At 37.3% G+C, this 19,692-nt stretch overlaps 1 protein-coding gene across 8 annotated transcripts in view; it reads left to right on the top strand.

Moving 5' to 3' along the window:
* The window catches only part of FMR1 (fragile X messenger ribonucleoprotein 1), a 73,662-nt gene that overhangs the window by 8,912 nt on the left and 45,058 nt on the right, over positions 1 to 19,692 (top strand). For 7 of the 8 annotated variants that reach the window (XM_037059271.1, XM_037059269.1, XM_037059270.1 and 4 more), the window contains exons 2-5: positions 11,136 to 11,188; positions 15,366 to 15,459; positions 17,985 to 18,056; positions 18,338 to 18,486. In XM_037059271.1, the coding sequence (XP_036915166.1) occupies positions 11,136 to 11,188; positions 15,366 to 15,459; positions 17,985 to 18,056; positions 18,338 to 18,486 (368 nt within the window). The remainder of the gene's footprint in view (positions 1 to 11,135; positions 11,189 to 15,365; positions 15,460 to 17,984; positions 18,057 to 18,337; positions 18,487 to 19,692) is intronic. The other variant, XM_037059268.1, reaches the window with a different exon arrangement.

Raw genomic sequence — 19,692 nt, 5'->3', positions numbered from 1 at the left:
TTTTTAAATTAAAGATTTTACTTATTTTTAGTGAGAGGGAAAGGGAGAGAAAGCGATGGAGAGAAACATCAATATGTGGTTGCTCCTCATGCGTCCCCTATTGGGGACCTGGCCTGCAACCCAGGCATGTGCCCTGACTAGGAATCGAACCTTCGACCCTTTGGTTTGCAGTGCCCAATCCACAGAGCCACATCAGCCAGGGCTAAAATCTATGTTGTTTTAAGGGTCAACTATACTTCCAAGACATGCAAACAAAACTTGAGACAAGGATGAGGATGGAAGCAGTACCTCTTCTTGGTAAATAAGAGATCAACTCCTAATAAGAGTTTTGATATTAGTTCTTATCCCACCCATCAAAAGCAGATTGTTAATTTGGTATTAGTGTCATGTGAATAGAGAAAAATGGGGGAGAGGGGTCTGTTCTTCCCAATTTCCATAATTTTGGGGACTTCATAAATCTAAGAGTGACCACTTCCTGCAGAATTAACTCAGAATCAAGGCATTGTGCTCCTGGAATAATAGAGGGAAAAGAACCCCTTAAAACACTGAGGCCTTGAACCTTTATAAAAAATCTAGTATATCCTGAAAAGTCATGATCACTCTTAGAGTTCTCAAAATACGCTGTAGAAATTGTTCATGATTTAAATATAGCAGGGTAAACATAAGCAAGATCAAAATAATAGGAAGAAAATGTGGATCCCCGCCTTAAACTGGCAACTATAAACCCTTATACACGTGTTTAAGTTAGAAATAATAATTTAGCCATGTTGGGTATAGCAGAGCACCTAGATTCCACTTTAAGTCCACCTTGGACTCACAAGAAAACTTCCTTTAGCATAGCTTTGAATTTATTTTTTTTAAAAACATAATTGCAGGAGTTTGGTGTCTCTATTTATGTATCTTCAACATAAATGTTTTCCAGGGCCTTGCCTCACTTGCCATTATTTTTTGTTAGGAGCAGCTACTTAATACTTGTCTGATAAGTTTTCATTTTGTATATTTGGTTGTTTCAGTTTTTTAAAAAAACGTTCTCTTAACTTCCAGCCTTTGAAGACATAGTCATTTACCAAGACATTTGCATTGAATCACTTGTTTTGCACATTTATTGTGCACCTACTATATACCAGAAATTGTGCCAGTTAATGAGGATACAGAAGTTAAAGAATGGTCTTAATCTAAACTAGTTATGTTCCCAATATCCAAATTAATCAGGGTTTACCACTATGTTTTCTTATAAGATTTTCACATTTCTTTCTTTTTAAACTTTTTATTGTTGTTCAGCTACACTTGTCTCTATTTCCCTCTACTAGTTTCCCATGCCCCACTCACACTTACCTCCCACACTCAATCCTACCCTCCTTTGTCTTTGTCCATGGGTCCTTTATACATGTTCCTTGACAACCCTTCCCCTTCTCTCCCCTCTATCTCCATCCCCTTTGACTCCAATCCCCTTTGGTTACTGTCAGTTCTTTATTTCAATGCCTGTGGTTTTATTTTACTTGCTTCTTTGTTTTGTTGATTAGGTTCCATTTATAGGTGAGATCATATGGTATTTGTCTTTCACTGAGTGGCTATTTCACTTAGCATGATACTCTCCAGTTCCATCCATGCTGTCGTGAAGGGTAGGAGCCCCTTTCTTTCTGCTGTGTAGTATTTCATCATGTAAATGTACCACAGTTTTCTGATCCGTTCATTTACTGATGGGCTCTTAGGTTGCTTCCAGCACTTGGCTTTAATAAATTCTGCTGTTACGAAGATTGGGGTGCATAGGTTCTTTTGAATTGGTGTTTCAGGACTCTTAGTATAATTCCGGCAGTGGAGTTGCTGAGCCAAAAGGAGTTCCATTTTCAGTTTTTTGAGGGAATTTCATACTATTTTTCATAGTTGTTGCACCAGTCTGCATTCTCGCCAACACTGCACTAAGGTTCCTTTTCCTCCACGACCTCATCAGCACTTGTTTGTTGATCTGTTTATGATGGCCATTCTGACCAGTGTGAGGGGGTATCTCATAGTGATTTTAGTTCTCATCTCTCTAATGGCTAGAGATGCTGAGCTTCATTTCATATGTCTCTGGGCCTTCTGTATGTTCTCCTTGGAAAAGTGTTCAGGTCTTTGCCTATTTTTCAATTGGATTGTCTGTCTTCCTAGAGTGGAGTGGTGGGAATTCTCTATATATTTTGGAGATCAAACCCTTGTCTGAGGTATCATTGGCAAATATATTTTCTCATATGTTTGGTTCCCTTTTCATTTCACTGATGTTTTCATTAGCTGTATTGAAGCTTTTAATTTTGATGCATTCCCATTTGTTTATTCTTTCCTTTATGTCCCTTGCTCTAGGGACATATTGAAGAAAATATTGCTGCTTGGAATATCTGAGATTTTCCTGCCATGTTCTCCTCTAGGACTTTTATGGTGTCACAGGTTATATTTAAGTCTTTTATCCATCTTGAGTTTATTTTGTGTATGGTGTAAGTTTGTGGTTGAGTCTCATTTTTTTCATATACTGTATTTTTTGAAGTGTAAGACACACTCTCCCCTCCCAAATTTGGGAGGAAAATGGAGGTGTGTCTTATAATCCGAATGTAGCTTTACATTTACATTGGTGAAATATTAGGTTATTTATGTTATTGACACGGACACCTGTTTGCATTTCCCGCGGCGTCATGGATGAGATACGAGACAAATTCACATGGACTACTGAGTCTTGTGGAGGAAAACGTATGGCATGGCTACTCCCTCGGGGGGAGCGCCTCAGAGTGGCCTGGCCCTCTCTCAAGGGGAGAACGCCATGCTCGCTTGCCTAGACAGGCTTTTATTGGGTTTAATTTGCACAGGAATACAGGTACAGTTCTTTAATCAGTGTCAGGCAGTAAGGATCAAACAGTAGATAGCATACAAAGAACTATTAGGGCTCATTCTAAGTCGGAGTCTATCAGCTAAAAGGCTACAAAACTTTGGGAAACAAATTCATTTCCTGCTCGGACCTTTATCATTTAACTAAGAGCATTCTTAGCAAAGCAGGTTTCATAGGATTTTACATATTTTTTTTCTCAGGCCTAATCTCCCGGGGAGTCCGCCATTTCCAGCACAGGGCTGCACCACCCTCTGTCATTGTTTTAGGCTTAAGTCAGGCAGAGGATGCAAGATAGCCAAAAATTAGTAGACTTCTTGCAGACAGAATGAGGACTTAGGCTTTGTCAAAGCCAAGGGGTGAGGGTCCGCCACCCCCTTTCTCCATAGCCCCCGAAGGCCTTCCCTGGGGCCTCCACATGATCATGCCTGTCTTAGGTCATTCCCCCTTGAGGAATCTTACCCATCATTGGCTAACTGATCAAGCATTGGGGGCCAGTTATGGATGAAAGAGCAGAAGCTGTGCTTCTGCCAGGGAGATAAGCTTTTTCTCCTTTGTGGCTTGTGGTCCGAAGGTCGCTCACTCAGCCTTAGCCATGGGGCGGGGGGAGGGGGGGGAGCGGTTACAGCTCCTGAAACCAGGCAGAGCCATTCCCAACATATTAGTAGATATTTTGCCACATTTTTTGCTACAATTTTTTTTTCTATTTTCCTCTAAAACCTAGGTGCGTGTTATGGTCCAAAAAATATGGTTGCTATCCAGCTCTCCCAACACCATTTGTTGAAGAGACTATTTTTACTCCATTCTATGCTCTGCCTACTTTGCAGCATATAAATTTACCATAAAAATATGGGTTTATTTCTGGGCTCTCTATTCTGTTCCATTAATCTATGCATCTTTTCTCATGCCAGCATCAGACTGCTTTGATTACTGTGGACTTGTAATACAGTTTGAGCTCAGGTATTGTGAACCTCTCCTACTTTGTCCTTCTTTCTCAAAATTGCTTAAACTATTCAGAGTTGTTTATTGTTGCATATAAACTTCTGAAATGTTTTTCTATATCTGTAAAATATATTATTGACATTTTAATAGGAATTGACTTGAATGGATAAACTGCTTTGGTAGTATGGACGATTATGTTAACTCTTCCAATCCATGAACATGGTATATGCTTCCATTTATTTGTGTCTTCTTGATTTCTTTCTTCATTGTTGTGTAGTTTTCTGAGGACAGGTCTTTTACTTCCTTGGTTAGCATTATTCCTAGGTAATTTATTTTCTTTGTTGCTATAGCAAATGGGATGTTTTTCCTGATTTCTGTTTTTGATATTTTGTTGTCGGTGTACAAAAATGCCTCTGATTTCTAAATATTGACTGCGTATCCTGCTGTTTTGCTGAATTCACTTATTAGGTTGAGTACTTTTTTAGTAGAGTCCATAGGGTTTTCAATGTATGCTGTCGTGTCACCTGCAAACAATAACAGTTTTCCTTCCTCCTTTCCATTTTGGGTGTCTTTTATTTCTTTTTCTTGTCTGATTGCTGTTGCTAGGACTTCCAGTACTATGTTGAATAGAAGTGGTAAGAGTGGACATGCTTGTTTTGTTCGTCATCTTAGTGGGAAATCTTTTAGTTTTTGCCTCTTGAGTATGATGGTGGCTGTAGGTTTCTCGTATATGGCCCTTATGTTGTGGCATGCTCCCGGTATTCCTACTTTGCTGAGTCTTTTCATCATAAATGGGTACTGTACCTTTTCAAATGGTTTTTCTGCATCTGTTGATATGATCATGTGGTTTTTGTCTTTGTTTTTGTTTATGTGATGTATTAGAATTACTGATTTGTGGATATTGAACCATCCTTGCATCCCTGGAATGAATCCCACTTCATCATGGTGTATGATCTTTTTAATGTATTGCTGGATATGGTTTACCAATAATTTGCTGCGAATTTTAACGTGTAGGTTCATCAGAGATATTGGCCTGTAGTTTTCTTTCTTTGTTGTGTCTTTATCTGGTTTTGGGTTTAGGATAATGCTGACTTCATAAAAAGAATTTGGGAGTGTTTCATCTTTTTCAATTTTTTGGAACAGTCTGAGAAGGATAGCTATCAGCTTTTCATTAAATGTTTCATGAAATTCTCCTGTGAAACCATCTGTTTTGGAGTTTTTGTGTACGGGGATTTTTTTTTTTTATTACTGCCTCAATTTCACCAGCTGTTATCGGTCTGGCCCTTCTTTCTGCATCTTCTTGATTCAATTTTGGAAGATTGCGCTTTTCTAGAAATTTGTCCATTTCACCTAGGTTTTCAAATTTTGTGGCATATAGTTGTTTGTACTAATTTCTTACAATCCTTTGTATTTCTGTGTTATCAGTTATAATCTCTCCTCTTCAATTTCTGATTTTATTTTTTTGTGTTCTCTTTTTTTCCTTGATGAGCGAAAGGCTTGTAGGATTTTTGTTTTTGTTTTTGTTTTTTTTAAATCTTATCAAAGAACTAGCTCCTGGATTTATTGATCCTTTGAGTTGTTCTTTTAGTCTCTGTCATTTAAATCTGCTCTCATATTGATTATTTCCTTCCTTCTACTAGCTCTGGGCTTTGTTTGTTGTTGTTCCTTCAGTTCTAGTAAATGTAGGGTTAGTTTGCTTATTTGAAATGTTTCTATCTTTTTTAGATAGGCCCGTATTGCTGTGATCTTCACTCTCAGGTCTTCCTTTGCTATATCCCATAGGTTTTGGACTGTTGTGTGTTCATTCTCATTTGTTTCCAGAAACTTTTGACTTTTTCCTTTATCTCATTATTAAATGATTGTTTAATAGCATGCTTTTCAGTCTCCAGGAGTCTGAACTTTTTTTGTGTTTCTTTTCCTTTAGGCTTGTTTTTAGTTTCAAGCCCTTATGGTCTGAGAAAATGTTTGACATGATTTCAATTTTCTTGAATTTTTGAGACTTATTTTGTGTCCTAAAATGTGGTCTATCTTTGAAAATATTCCATGTGCATTTGAAAAGAATGTCTGTTTTACTTCTTTGGGATGAAAGCTTCTATATATTTGTATTATTTAAGTCCATTAGATCTAATGCATCGTTCAGTTCCACAGTATCCTCGTCAATATTGTGGTGAAAGATCTGTGGATTGTTGACAGTGGGGTGTTAAAATCCTCCTCTATAATTTTGTTGCTACCTGTATCTTTCTTGATGTCCTCCAATAATTTCCTTATATATGTGGGTACTCCAATGTTAGCTGCATATATGTTTACAATATATATGTCTTCTTGATGGATTCTTTCCTTGAGTATTGTGAAGTTTTCTTCTGTGTCTTTTTTTATAGCCTTTGTTTTGATGTCTATTTTGTCTGATATAAGTATTACTACCTTGGCTTTTCTTTTCCTGTCTGTTTGCGTGGAATTTTTTTTTCAGCCCTTCACTTTCAGTTTGTAGGTATTTGTTGTGAGGTGGGTCTCTCGCAGGCAACATACATGTGGGTCATGTTTTCTTATCCGTTCAGTTACCCTGTGTCTTTTGATTGGAGCATTAAACCATTTACATTTAAGGTTATCATTGATAGGTACTTGTTCGCTGCCATTTACTGCCTTTTGTACCTGTGTTCCTCTCACTCTCACTCTTTGTATTCCTCTTTTTAAGCAGTTCCTTTAGTATATCTTGCAGTGCTAGTTTGGTGGAGGTTATTCTTTAAGCCTTCTTTTGTCTGGGAAGCTCCGTATTTGGCTTTCCATTTTAATTCAGAGCCTTGCTGGATAGAGTAGTCTTGGTTACAGGCATTTGTTTTTCATAACTTGGAATATTTCTTGCCATTCCCTTCTGGCTTGGAGCGTTTCCATTGAGAAGTCAGCTGCTAGTCTTACTAGGGCTCCCTTGTATGTTACTTCCTGTTTCTCCCTTGCTACCTGTAAGATTCTCTCTTTGTCTTGGAATTTTGCCATTTAAATTATGATGTGTCTTGGAGTTGGCCTTTTTGTGTTCCACTTGATTGGGACCCTCTGTGCTTCCTGGATTTGTGTGACTTTCTCATCAAATTAGAGACATTTTTTCATCATTACTTTTTCAAACAGGTTTTCTCTCCCTTCTTCTTCTTCTCCTTGTGCTATCCCTATTATATGGATATTATTACATTCCATGTTGTCCTGCAGTTCCCTTAACTGCTCTTTATTCTTTTGAGTCTTTTTTTCTTTCCTTGTTCTTTCTGAGAGTTTTTTTTTCTATCTTGTCTTCAACCTCACTGATTCGAACTTCTGCTTCATTCAGCCTACTTTTGATTCTTTCTGCTGTGTTCATCAACTCAGAAATTATATTCTTCATTTCCTCTTGGCTCTTGTTGATAGTTTCTATGTCATTTTTGATGCTGATATAGTTGTCAGTAAGTGTCCTGTAGCTTCCCTGTAGCTTTTGGTAATTCTCACTGTGCTCATTGCGCTTCCTTATAACCATTGTTTTGAACTTAGTATATGATAGTTTACTTGCCTTTATTTCATTTAGCCCTTTTCTGAGGATTTCTCTTTTCCATTTGATTGGTGAATGTTTCTTTGTCTTTCCATTGTTTGTTAGACTTCTTGTTTGCTTCTACTTCTTAAAGTGATATGTTCTGGCACCCCTCACTTTGTGGTGTGGACTTCAATGGTAGAAAACCTGTGAGAGTCAGTTGTGCAGTCTCATTGAGCTACTGAACTTGGTGCTCTTGAGGTGCCTTTATGCCGTTTATTTGGTTCTCTGGATATAATTGGTTTTTTATTGTTGTTGGGTACTTCTTTCCATCTTTTTGACTGATAGTCACTCTGCCTACCACGTATTATGTGCTGTTGTGCTGGTGCTGCCAGAACAAAACAGCTCAGTCCAGGAAACAAACACACATCCACAAAAATAACTCCCTTCCACAATCCCACTATCAACTGCAAAGGATCCAGTATTAATAAGGATGTAAGGAGATTAAGAGTATTATAAGAAAGGAGAGTGAATGTGAGATGAACTACTTAATGAAAAGTGATTTGGGGAGGATAGAGGGAAGAGCACCAATAAGAGGTGGGAGTCAGAGCGATGTTAATAGAGAAAGTAAAATTTACATCATGAATATAAAAGGGTATGGAGATGTCAGAATATGCTAAAACTTGATGGACAAGTAATGAATGTTAAAAAGGTATACAGGAAAGGAAATATCATCAATCATGTAGAAGACTACAGTGGATTTTATCTTGGTAGTCTCTAGTATTTACCACTGCTTTTTCTTTCTGGATCAACCTTTGGTGATGTCAGATGTTGACCCTGTCTGACCTTAGGCAGCCTGTTCCAAGACTGCCAGGGATCTACTATCTGTGGCTATTTCCTTCAGTTGTAATCTAGTCACTCAGAAGCCACCCTTAATCCCCATATGGTGGTGCAGAATCCCTCTTAGGGTTGGGGCTATTATTTCCCCTTACGATGCTGCCGCTTGGAAGGGATTGGTCTGCATGACCACATGGCTGTTGCCATGTGGGGGATGACTCAGCACCGGGTGCCTCCAGGCTACTCTCTCAGCTTTCTCCCCAAAGCTTTTGTCCCTAGTCTCTCCTCAGACATCTCTAGCCCACTCTCCTCCCACCTTTGACCCTGCCCAGGGTAAGTGGCTGCAAATGATAATTTGTGCATTGGCCCTTTAAACAGCTCTTGGCATCTTCAGTCATCCATCTCTGGCAGAGAGCAACCCTGCTGCTTTTTGTCACTGGTTATCTGTGTACTTTTGGGGCTCTGGTGCTCTAGGCTGGGGATTCCAGCTTAGGGTTTAGACCCAAGACTTCTCAGGGGGATCCAACCAGTTGCTTAATTATCCCTCTGGCTCTGCTGCCTGTGGGTGCCTAGCCAGCCCTTTTGAGTCTCCACTGCGCTCCTTACCAACAAACAGGTTGTGCTGAAGCCAAGTGTTCTGTCTGTTCAAGTTTATAGGGCTTCTCTCTCGCTATTGTTCAGTTGTTTGTTCTGGGTGATTTCTCCACAATTTAGTTTTAATTCCAGATTGGTCCTAGGATAAGGTTAGTGTGACTTCCATTCACTCCTCTGCCATCTTGCCGCTGCTGAGTTCTGTAGTTGTTTCTCTTACATTTAGGTCTCTGATGCATTCTCTTAGTTAATTTCTGTATATGGTATGAGGTAATGGTCAAATTTTATTCTTTTACATATGGATATCCAGTGGTCCAGTTTTTTGAAAACAGTATTCTTTTTCCTATTAAAACATCTTGGCTTTCTTGTCTACGGAGGATTTATTTCTACTACACCCATTTCTCCAATTCTAAGCCTTTTTTCCTGCTGCCTTTTATGCCTTGCATGCCTCCCCATCTTCTGCTCTCTTTTGTTATGCTAATTCTTTCTTTAAAGTTTTTTTAAAATTTTACTTATTTATCTTTAGAGGGGAAGGGAAGGAGAGAAGGAGAGAAATATCAATGTATGGTTGACTCCTGTGAGTCCCCCGCTAACTGGCCTGCAACCCAGACTGGGAATTGAACCACGATCGTGTAGTTCGCAGGCTCACACTCAATCCACTGAGCTACACCAGCTAGGGCTTTCTTTAAAGTTTGATAGGAGCCTGACCTTCTTGTGAGTCTTCCCTGATCAACACATACACACACTTTCCCTCTAACACATAACTTTCCTCCACATCTATTATAGGAACCCCTTAGACAATGATTCACTTAATAACTATTCATTGAGTTTTTAGTAGGCACTCTGAAGTCCAACAGTACATAAAATAAAACCTGTCATCTACCCTGCCCCAGACTCCAGAAGTTTGCTCTTAGTGGGAAAATAGGCAATAATAATAAAGTGTAGTAAATTCATAGTAGGGATAAGCATAGGATGCTGTAAGAATGCAGAGGACAGAATTTCACCTAGTCTTCAGGGTTTTCTCATAGGAGGTGAGATCTGAACCAAAACCTAAAAAGGCCAGTAGTAAATTTGGAAAGAAGAAACATTTACGAAGAGAGGCCCATGTATTTTATCGTTGCTGGATCAGAACCTCCAAGGATGTTAAAGATGAAACTTGGAGAGATGAGTAGTGGGACCAGGTCATAAAGTGACTTTTACAGCCAGAGAAGGAGTTTGTCCATACTCCTTGCAGGCACCTAAAAACCCATGGAAGAAGAGAAACGTGCAGAACAAATTTGAGAAAGAAGTATAAATCTTGCCCTGGCCGGTATAGCTCAGTGGATTGAGCATGGGCCTGTGAAGCAAAAGGTTGCTGGTTCGATTCCCAGTCAGGGCACATGCCTGGGTTGCAGGCTAGTTCCCAGCAGGGGATGCATGAGAGGTAACCACATGTTGATGTTTCTCTCCCACTCTTTCTCCTTCCCTTCCCCTCTCTCTAAAAATAAATAAGTAAAATATTTTAAAAAAGAAGCTTAAATCTCTTAAGCCATTATAAAATGAATTAAGATATAAAGGTTTCTTTATGCTTTATTCTACTTTAATTGTCAAAACAAAAACAAAACCTCCTGCACCTGCTAAAAGACAACTTTACAGAATTATGGATAGCATGCTAATGAACAAATTCTTGATAATTAGTGATTTCTTGTGTTATGTCATTTTATAGAATTACAGACTTTGTGCTGATTAAAGAATTGTCTGTAATGAGCTATCACTTTTGTTATGTCTTTCTGTAGATTATTGACAACTATGTTACAAGATTTAAAAGATTTAAACCTCTGTACTTTATATTACTACTTTTTTCTCCAAGTGCCTCTGAGATTGAAAATTTAATTAAAATGTGGTAATTGGACTTTTTAGCCATATTAGCAGCAATATTGTTATTAAAGAAAATGTAGTGTACTTGTGTATATATGGATTTTCATCTATATTTAGTAATTTACTACTGTATACTAAAATTTTACTAAGGAGAAAAAGATAGGTTACAACAGATCTATACTAGCCAACATACAGCTCTGGAACAAGTTTTATAGTTTCAAATAATTGTAGCCTAAAGTATACCTTCAGCTTTGCACTCACTACCAGCATTGTAATTTTCATTTACTGTGTCTCTCCCTCTGGCTGCCTCCCCCTCCCCTCTCCTATTACATACAGAACTCTGGAGCACTTTTTTCATGTTTTGTTTTAATTAATCAATATTCCTAGAGCCTAGCACATAGTACGTGTTTACATATAGATGTGATTCATGAATGAATTATCCCCACAAAATTACTAACTTTCATTTGAAACTCCATTATATTCTTAAACATGAAATGTTTGGTATCTGTAAAATTTTAAAACAAATGATCTTCAGGTTTAGAGGTTAATTTAACTTTTTTTTTTTTACAGGCATTTGTAAAGGATGTTCATGAAGATTCAATAACAGTTGCGTTTGAAAACAAGTAAGTGTCTTGATATAATTGTAGATTCAGGTTCTTTTATATTTTATGCTAATTATTCTTTTTACTCCTCATTAAAAAAATTAAGCCTAGTTTGAGTGTTTTCCAGGAATGGGTCTTCATGTTACTAACCAGGAAGTTCCTAAACAGTTCCACGTTAAAGCAATGGAAAAACTGTTCCAAGAGACCTCAGAGATCCTGTTTGTATAATTTTGATCCTTACATCTCAAGTTTCCTTGAATGTGAAGAAAGAAACCAGATCCTTCTGTATTAGTAACTGAGATTTGTATAGGAATATTTGTAATTGTTAAAAGATTAAAGTGAATGGATTCATAGGTATTAGAAAATTAACATGAATTTTATAACATTAAATCTAAAAACAGTGGTATGTTTTTTAAACTTTATTTTTGTTGTTGACAGTATTACAGATGTCCCCATTTTCGCCTCTTTTGCCCACCTCTACCCAGTCTTTGCCCCCCTTCCGTCAGGCCATCACTTAGTATATTTTATTGGAAAAATCATGTTTACCCATTAACTTATATTTTATCTGGTTTTTTATATTTATAACTAATAGTAGTGGTAACTGAAATTTTTTGCTTTCTTCTGCTAGTTGCATAAATAAACATAGGCCTAAGAACATTAGCTATATGAAAGCATCAATAATATCCATGTTAAGATTTTACTGGGGGAGACCAGTCTCGACTAAAAAAAAAATTTTAATTATAGTCCACTTTCTGTACCTGTTTCAGATGTACAGCAAAGTGGCCAGGAAATCATGCACTTTACAGAGTCGTCCCTCCAGTGTCCCAAGGACCCACTTGGCTGCACACAGTCATTATGACACTGTATTCCCTATGCTATAATCCATATCTCTATGACTATTCTGTAACTACCAATTTATACCGATTAATTCCTTCACTCTTTTCGTGCAGTCCCCCTACCCCCTGCCTTCTGACAAACTGTCATTCTGTTCTCTGTATTTATGTTGACTAAAATTTTCAATTGCTAATAAAGGCTGTTTTCAGAGTAGCCATTCAAAATTGTAAAGTATAGTAAACTCCTTGGCCAAAGTATAGATGTGGTCATAATCTTAATGAATCTTAATTTTACTGAACTCTGAAGAATGCTCAACAATTATAATATTTTGACTTTTGTGTACCAAGAGAATTAATAGTATAACAAAAGCAAATTACAAATTTATAGAGAGAAGAAACAGATTGCTTAGAAATGGGGGAATAGGGAGCCACAGCTAAAGAGTATATAGTGTTTTGGAGTTAATGAATATGTTCTAAAATTGGGTGGTAACAGTTGCACATATCATTTAATATACTTAAAACCATTAAATTTTACATACACTTCAGTGGATAGACTATATGGTATGTGAATATGTCAATAAATTTGTTAAAATATAGTATCTGGAGCCCTGGCTGGTGTGGCTTTGTAAATTGAGTGCTGGCCTGTGAACCAAAGGGTCGCCTGTTCAATTCCCAGTCAGGGCACATGCCTGGGTTGTGGGCCAGGTCCCCAGCAGGGTTCCCATGAGAAGCAGTCACACATGTTGATGTTTCTCTCCCTCTCTCTCTGCCTTCACCCTCTCTAAAAAATAAATAAATAAAATATTTAAAAATATATAAAAATAATAGTATCTGGCCCAGACATACTGTAGTTAGATTGTTTGCAGATTATTTTACCTACCAACAGGACAAAGTAGTGTCCTATGATGCATGAAATACATTTAGAGGGGTAGAGATAAAAATGGTTTAGTTTATCTGACCCTACTCTTAGCTCTAGACAAATAATTTCCGTCCAAATTACAGAATATCTCTCTCTGAAGAGAGCCTATAGTTCCAAATCTGCCTCTTTGTTATTTCTGGTGTCGTGGTTATACTCTAGACAACAGCATCACACCTCTTATGGGAGAATCTTTGATAACTTGGAGAGTAATTTTTTTTGTAGTTATACTCTTTACTGCTTGTTCCCATCACTAGGTAAACAGGTTCCTCTAAAAGGAGAGTTATCTTTATTCACCACTCTTAGTTTTTCCTGTAGTCCCTAATCTAGAGTATTAACATTAAGCAGTCATTTTCTCTTCACTTAAGAATATATCTTTGTTTACATACTGATTTATCACATCAGTTCTCTTATTTTCGATCAGATTTCTACTATAAACATGAATTTATTGTGTCTTTGGACCTCCCTCCTACTTCTCTTCCATACCATAGCTGTGTAAAAGTTTCTCTTCAAACGATTTGTCATGTGTGGAATTTGAAATAAACTGTTTTTCCTTGAGTTCATGAAATATGTTTGAGAGTCAACACTGGGTTTAAGCATATCACCGGGATTTGGTAGGTCCCTACCAAAATAGTCTCTTTGTCCTTCTTTGTTTTCCTTTTTAAAAAACCGTAATATTTTCTAAAACTTCAGACTATATTTACCCTTTCTTTTAATTAAAACTTCCTATTGCAATAATACCAAATTATTTTAGATGCTTTTTTTTTACCTTCCCTATTTCACATTTTTTTTTATTGGTTGAGTTTTTAGAGGGGAAGAGAGAGAGAGAAAGAAAAAAACTTCAATTTTTTCCACTTATTTATACCTTTATTTGTTGATTCTTGCCCTGACCAGGGTTCAAACCTGCAATCTTGGCATACAGGGACCATGTTCTTTCAACTGAGCTACCTGGCCAGAGCCTTCACATTTTTTGAATAAAGAATTTGACCTTGCTGGTGTAGCTCAGTGGATTGAGCACGGGCCTGTGAACCAAAGGGTCGCCTGTTCAATTCCCAGTCAGGGCACATGCCTGGGTTGCAGGCCAGTTCCCAGCAGGGGATGCAGGAGAAGCAACCATACATTGATATTCCTCTCCCTCTTTCCTTCCCTTCTAAAGATACATAAATAAAAAATTCTTAAAAAATAATTTGAATTTTTATCTTTGTACATGTAAGACTTAAAATAATTGTTCCTTATTTGAACTGAGAAAATAATATTGTGTATTATTATTTGCTTTTCCAATCAGATTTATCAGAGAATTTGTAACATGTTAAAAGGTGAAAGATTTGTACGTTCTGAAGAGAAACTAAAGTATGTAACATGTTAAAGTCACTATTTTTTCAGTAAGTTTTTAAACAGCCTTTTCTGAGGTAAAGGCAGTTTTTTTTTCTTTTATAGTTTTCAAGTGTGTATAATTCAGGGAAAGAGTTCAATCTAGTATAGGCCCTAATCAGATTTCCACAAATTCTGACTTACTTACCTACCCTCTTGTCTTATATAATAGCTCTTTTAAAAAAATGTACTTTTTTTCTATAGGATTTTACTAAGAAAGCTCTTTAACTAAGAAAGCTCTTTAGTTAAAAACAAACTAAATAAAAATAGAAATGACTGTTCTAGCAGTTGAATTCTCCAGTGTTTTTGCAAAGATTATCTTTTAGTGTTTCATATCATTGTGGATATAATAGAATAATTTGGGATTTTTCAAAATTGTTTCATGTCATTTTAAATTAAAGACATAGTTAACTTACCAAACTCCTATAGGCTGTCTCCACTGGGTTTCGGTGGTTTAGAAGACCCCCCCACCAAGGCCAGTGCATGCTGGTAGGTCATACTGATCAGCAGTCAGCTATCCATGGCAAGAGTTGACCACCTCGTGGGATCTAAAATTTAAATGGGGAAAAGTGAGTTCTGAATTGCTAATGTGCTGACTGCCCCATTTTGCTTGGGAATTAGGGGGCATTTAGTACCAGTTTTTGTAGTAATTGGAATGTGGTTAAAATTCCTTTGCAAGTAGAAGTCTGGTGATGATATTACTAACACTTAATGATACTAACATATTTAATTTAAGCATCAAAGGACATTGCTGTTATGGCTTTACATTTAGAACTTTTAGAGGTTGGAATTATTGAAAAAAAGGCTCATTTGGGAAATTATAATGTTGATCTGTTACGTTTAGAGAAATATTCCAAATAGAAAACTACAAGGCTGTTGTGCTGCATGCAGACTTTGTTGAAATGTTTCTATGTTGCCCTTAAGCCCCACTTCCCAAAATACTGACAGTTTTAAAGCATTTGCTTCTTTAAATCAGATTACCAGAGGGTCATACCTAACCAAAGTTGATGGTATCGTGGTCATTGTTTCCATGAAATCGAAAAGCTGGTTAAATAATTGTGTGTTTGTTTATTTGCAGCTGGCAGCCAGAAAGGCAGATTCCATTCCATGACGTGAGATTTCCACCACCTGTAGGTTATAATAAAGATATAAATGAAAGTGATGAAGTTGAGGTAAGTTTCTGATGTCATCAAGTTATTAAACACTGAAGGAATGGGAGCATTTAAATTGCCTATGCCTTTTGTACCCCTTTAAAACTTTAAAACTACCTTGATAATTTTAGCTGTGATGGATATGAGCCTTCGACTGAGCTGTCTTAATAATGATTTGCAGTAATGCGTAGGGCTTCAATTTGGCTGCCTGAGCAGCAGCCTGGGCACGTCTTGGAAACTCACCACTCATTTCTTTTGCCCACTATTACTTATTTTCTCACTTTTCCTCAATCTCTGAATCTTTGGATTAGGAAAATTAGTCTTACAAAGAAAAATAAATCATGACTCTAATAGAGCTTCATCATAGGATTTATTTAAGTAGTAGTAAATCCTCCTGGTATGTTTTTAAAAAGTCATCTATGAGTTTTAGTGTGTACACATATAAGTAAAACACCTTTTTACAGGGTATGCTATGAACCAACAGTTCATGTCCCATTGATGTGTTTGACTGAAAAGTGCTGTAGAGATGTAACATAATTAACAGAAACATTGTATTAGTGCTTTTTCTAGTTGATGAAAATTTGGGGTTGGGTGGACTTAAGGCACTTGGGTCCAGTTTATATTATAATTGGTCTCTGTAATTTCCTCTCTTTCCTCCCCTGTCACACACTCTGTTTTAAGCTGCTTCTTTCTTCACAATGCCTTGTTAGTAGTTGCAACTTTATGAATATTTGTGGTATTAAGGAAGCAGCTAAGTAGACATTTGTACAGGTAAGGTTAAATGTACTAGGTATTTGAATTCTTATTTTCTGTGCTAGGTACAGACGATGCAGTGAAACAGAAGAGTCCCCTGCCTTTGATGAGGTCACATTCTAATGAGGATTGCTAACATGGCAGGTGTAAGTCCTAGGAAGAAAAATAAGTAAGAGGATAGAAGGTGATATAGGGGCAGGAGTGCTATTTTGGAGAGTGCTCAGAGAAGTTCTCTGGATATTCAGGTCTCTGTTTTTTTCTCTACAATTTGAAACCAGAAACAGATTAAAGTACTATTTATTTACCAAAAACGTACTCAGTATCTACTAGGTGTAAGGAACTGGGCTCAGTCTTGTGAGGGATCCCAGTAGGGAACTAAACACTATTTATACTTGAAGACCTTTAGATATTCATTTTCCTCAGGAGACTACAAGCTCCCTGAAGACAAGAATCAGGACTTTTGGTCTGTCTGTGTTAGGATTGTTCCTAATAGTGTTTGGTTGGATAAAGGGAACTTTTTTTCAATCGTATCACATGACGGGGTGTGACCAATGAGTCACTGTTGCTAGGTAGACCTCATACAATATTGCCTAACATAGCAGGTTATTGTTCTGGCTAGAGCAAAGTTGAAAGGAAATGATGGTAGCAAGAGGAAAGGTAGGTTAAATTAAGTTGTATTTATTCACTATATGATATATCCATTAATTTTAAGTTATGAAAGAGGTAAGACACCAGGTCTTTTGGTCTGTATGTATTAGAAATTCTCATAATATGAACAGATAGAGGGGCTTTTTTTCTCCAACTTGGTCACAGACAGGTGGGGACCAATGAGACACTGTTGCAGAGATGACCTCTTTGTTTTACATAACAATTACCAGGTTATTTCTCTGGCTAGAGCAGAGTTAAGTTGTTGTTGGGGGAAGAGGGAAAGGTAGGTCAGGTTAAGTTGTATTTAGTCACAGGTGTAACTATTAACTTCAGTTGTAAAAGGAAGATAAGAGTTGGGGCTTTGAGTTGCTTGTTAGCTTTAGGCTTTGTACTTCTCTCTGTTTGCTCCTCCTCACCCCTCCTTGTCCTCCTTGCTTCTTCTTTCTGCTTCTGATTATTACTGTTTCTCTATGTATACTATATTAACTTTGATTTGCTAGTGTTTTCACAAAAGGTTCCATGCTGCACATCGTAATGAACTTTGAAGTGGTCACAAGAGAGAGTGGTTAGAAGAACTGATGCACAGTGTGTGAGAGCAGGAAGGTGGTATCCTGAGGATTGCCAACATGGAGTTGTCTGTTTTAGTGGAGAGGGTACAAGCGACCAGCAAGTGACCAAGGATCTGTTCATTTAGTCCCTAGGAGACATGAAGGCCAGGATGGTATTTTTAGTGGGCTGTGAGTAGTCTGCAGCCTTACCCATTTAGTGACCATCAGGTGTAGGCCCAGGTCAGTGACTTCCAGTTATTTGCTTATTAGACTAAAAAAAAGTTTGTGCATTTTTAGATATATTTTGTTAACTTTCAAAGTACCGAAGAAAAGTATGCCCCGGTTTATGAATAGTCAGCTGATTGCTGAATTAAAACAGATAAATAGAAAAGCTCTTTTGACAGGGTTCTCTCAGGTAATCAGGCAGTTTCTGATTATGTAGCTCTGTCTAGCTGTAGGGGTACCATCTAGTTTAAGGATACATCATATGGGTTTGAAAGACACCTAAGGTCATTTAAAATTTTTTTCCTCAATGTCTGATCTATAAATTTCTGAATGATGTTAATCATGAAATATTCTGTTGTAATCTTTGTGTAGGTTTATTCCAGAGCAAATGAAAAAGAGCCTTGCTGTTGGTGGTTAGCTAAAGTGAGGATGATAAAGGGTGAGGTAGGAAAATGCATATTTAACATTTTTTCCTATACTGTATCTCTTTTCTAAACTCAGGTACAACAATTCAGCCTGGATTTGTAGTTTAAAGAAATAAATAACTTGAGCCATTTTATTAAACTGTTTTCTCTACATGTTTAGTATGTTTCATTTGTTTCAGTTAATTGATCAAATACAGTTTTTATACTGTCTAGAGAATTTTAAAAATGCTGAATAGGTGTAGCTTATTGCTCTTACTTTAAACACTATGACCAGGAATGAATTTTATTTATTTCTCTCAGTTTTACGTGATTGAATATGCAGCATGTGATGCTACGTACAACGAAATTGTCACAATTGAACGTCTGCGATCGGTTAATCCCAACAAACCTGCCACAAAAGATACTTTTCATAAAATCAAATTGGATGTGCCAGAAGACTTACGACAAATGTAAGTTGATGCAAGAAATGCTGAGAATTTACAGGTGATAGGCAATTAGTTTATAAGAATAAACACTTTAAAATAAGAAAAAATAAAATTTAAAATTTAGTGAAAATGCTTTGCAAAAAGTGTCCAGTTATATAACTAAACCAGCATTGCACTTGTTTAAACCTACTTATCTGGATACCTGGCTAATGTACATTTGTTTTCTAAAATAAATTAACTTTGTTCACAGGCTTTTAAGATTTTGAACTGATTAATACAGATTTTGTTGTAAATCACAAATCAAATTCTAGACAGTGAAGATTACTCCAGGTTTTTTTCCTTTTAACTAATATTTTCAGATAAATATGTAATAACTAGAGCTAATGAAGCTTCAAAAGGTCATCTCTATCTTTTTTTTTTTACAGGGACATGTTTGGGGGCTGTGTGTCAGCAGGGAGACCTGCATGTGGTGTGCATGGCTGTGAGAGGTGGGGTCAGTGCTGGCACATGTGTGTGGCTGGGCTGAGGACTCTTCTGGGCTGAACAGGGCCCAGTGGGATGAACAGGGAAGGTCCCAGGCCTGGAGCTGCAGGCATGGGGCAGTGGACAAGGGCAGGCAGAGATATGGGGGTGTCTCTTCCTCCCCCATCAACTTCCCACCTCCAGGCCCTCTGACTAGGAGATGGTCACAATCCCTACTTGAAGGGAATGGAGGAGTGAGTGCCTGTGTGTGCATGCATGTGTGTGTCTTTATTTGGCATCCTCTTTTTTTTTTAGTTGTATTTTTTCCCATTACTATTTAGTCCCCTTATACCCTCCTCTCCCCCACTGTAATCACCACACTGTTATCTATGTCCAGGAATCCTTTTTCTCAAAGATCATTTCTATCTTGATCTGGTGTAAGGCTTAAAGACTTTTTAGTTAAAAGATTTTTAAAGATTGTATCCGAGGGGTGTAGTGAGGTTGTTTGATTGGGCATGCTGCACTTTACACATTAATGCGCAGTTCAAAATGCATAGGGATCTTGCATTTTGATTATGGATATTTCATGGGCATGTACATTTTTGTGCCTTCTGATTCATGTATATTTCCTTGTCTTCCTTACACTGGCCGGCAGTTTTTCTTTATAAAAGAAGAAAAGCAAAACAAAAGGAACAACAAAATAAAATTGGGTCCCCTGTACCAATCTCCAACAGTTTTCAACAGTTAACTCAAGAATATTACTTGTTT

The sequence above is a fragment of the Sturnira hondurensis genome, unplaced genomic scaffold (genome assembly GCF_014824575.4).
Source record: "Sturnira hondurensis isolate 20B ecotype Veracruz unplaced genomic scaffold, ASM1482457v3 Scaffold0010600, whole genome shotgun sequence".
NCBI lineage: Eukaryota > Metazoa > Chordata > Mammalia > Chiroptera > Phyllostomidae > Sturnira > Sturnira hondurensis.
Note: the sequence above shows the minus strand (reverse complement) of the source record. Positions and strands in the feature narration are given on the sequence as shown.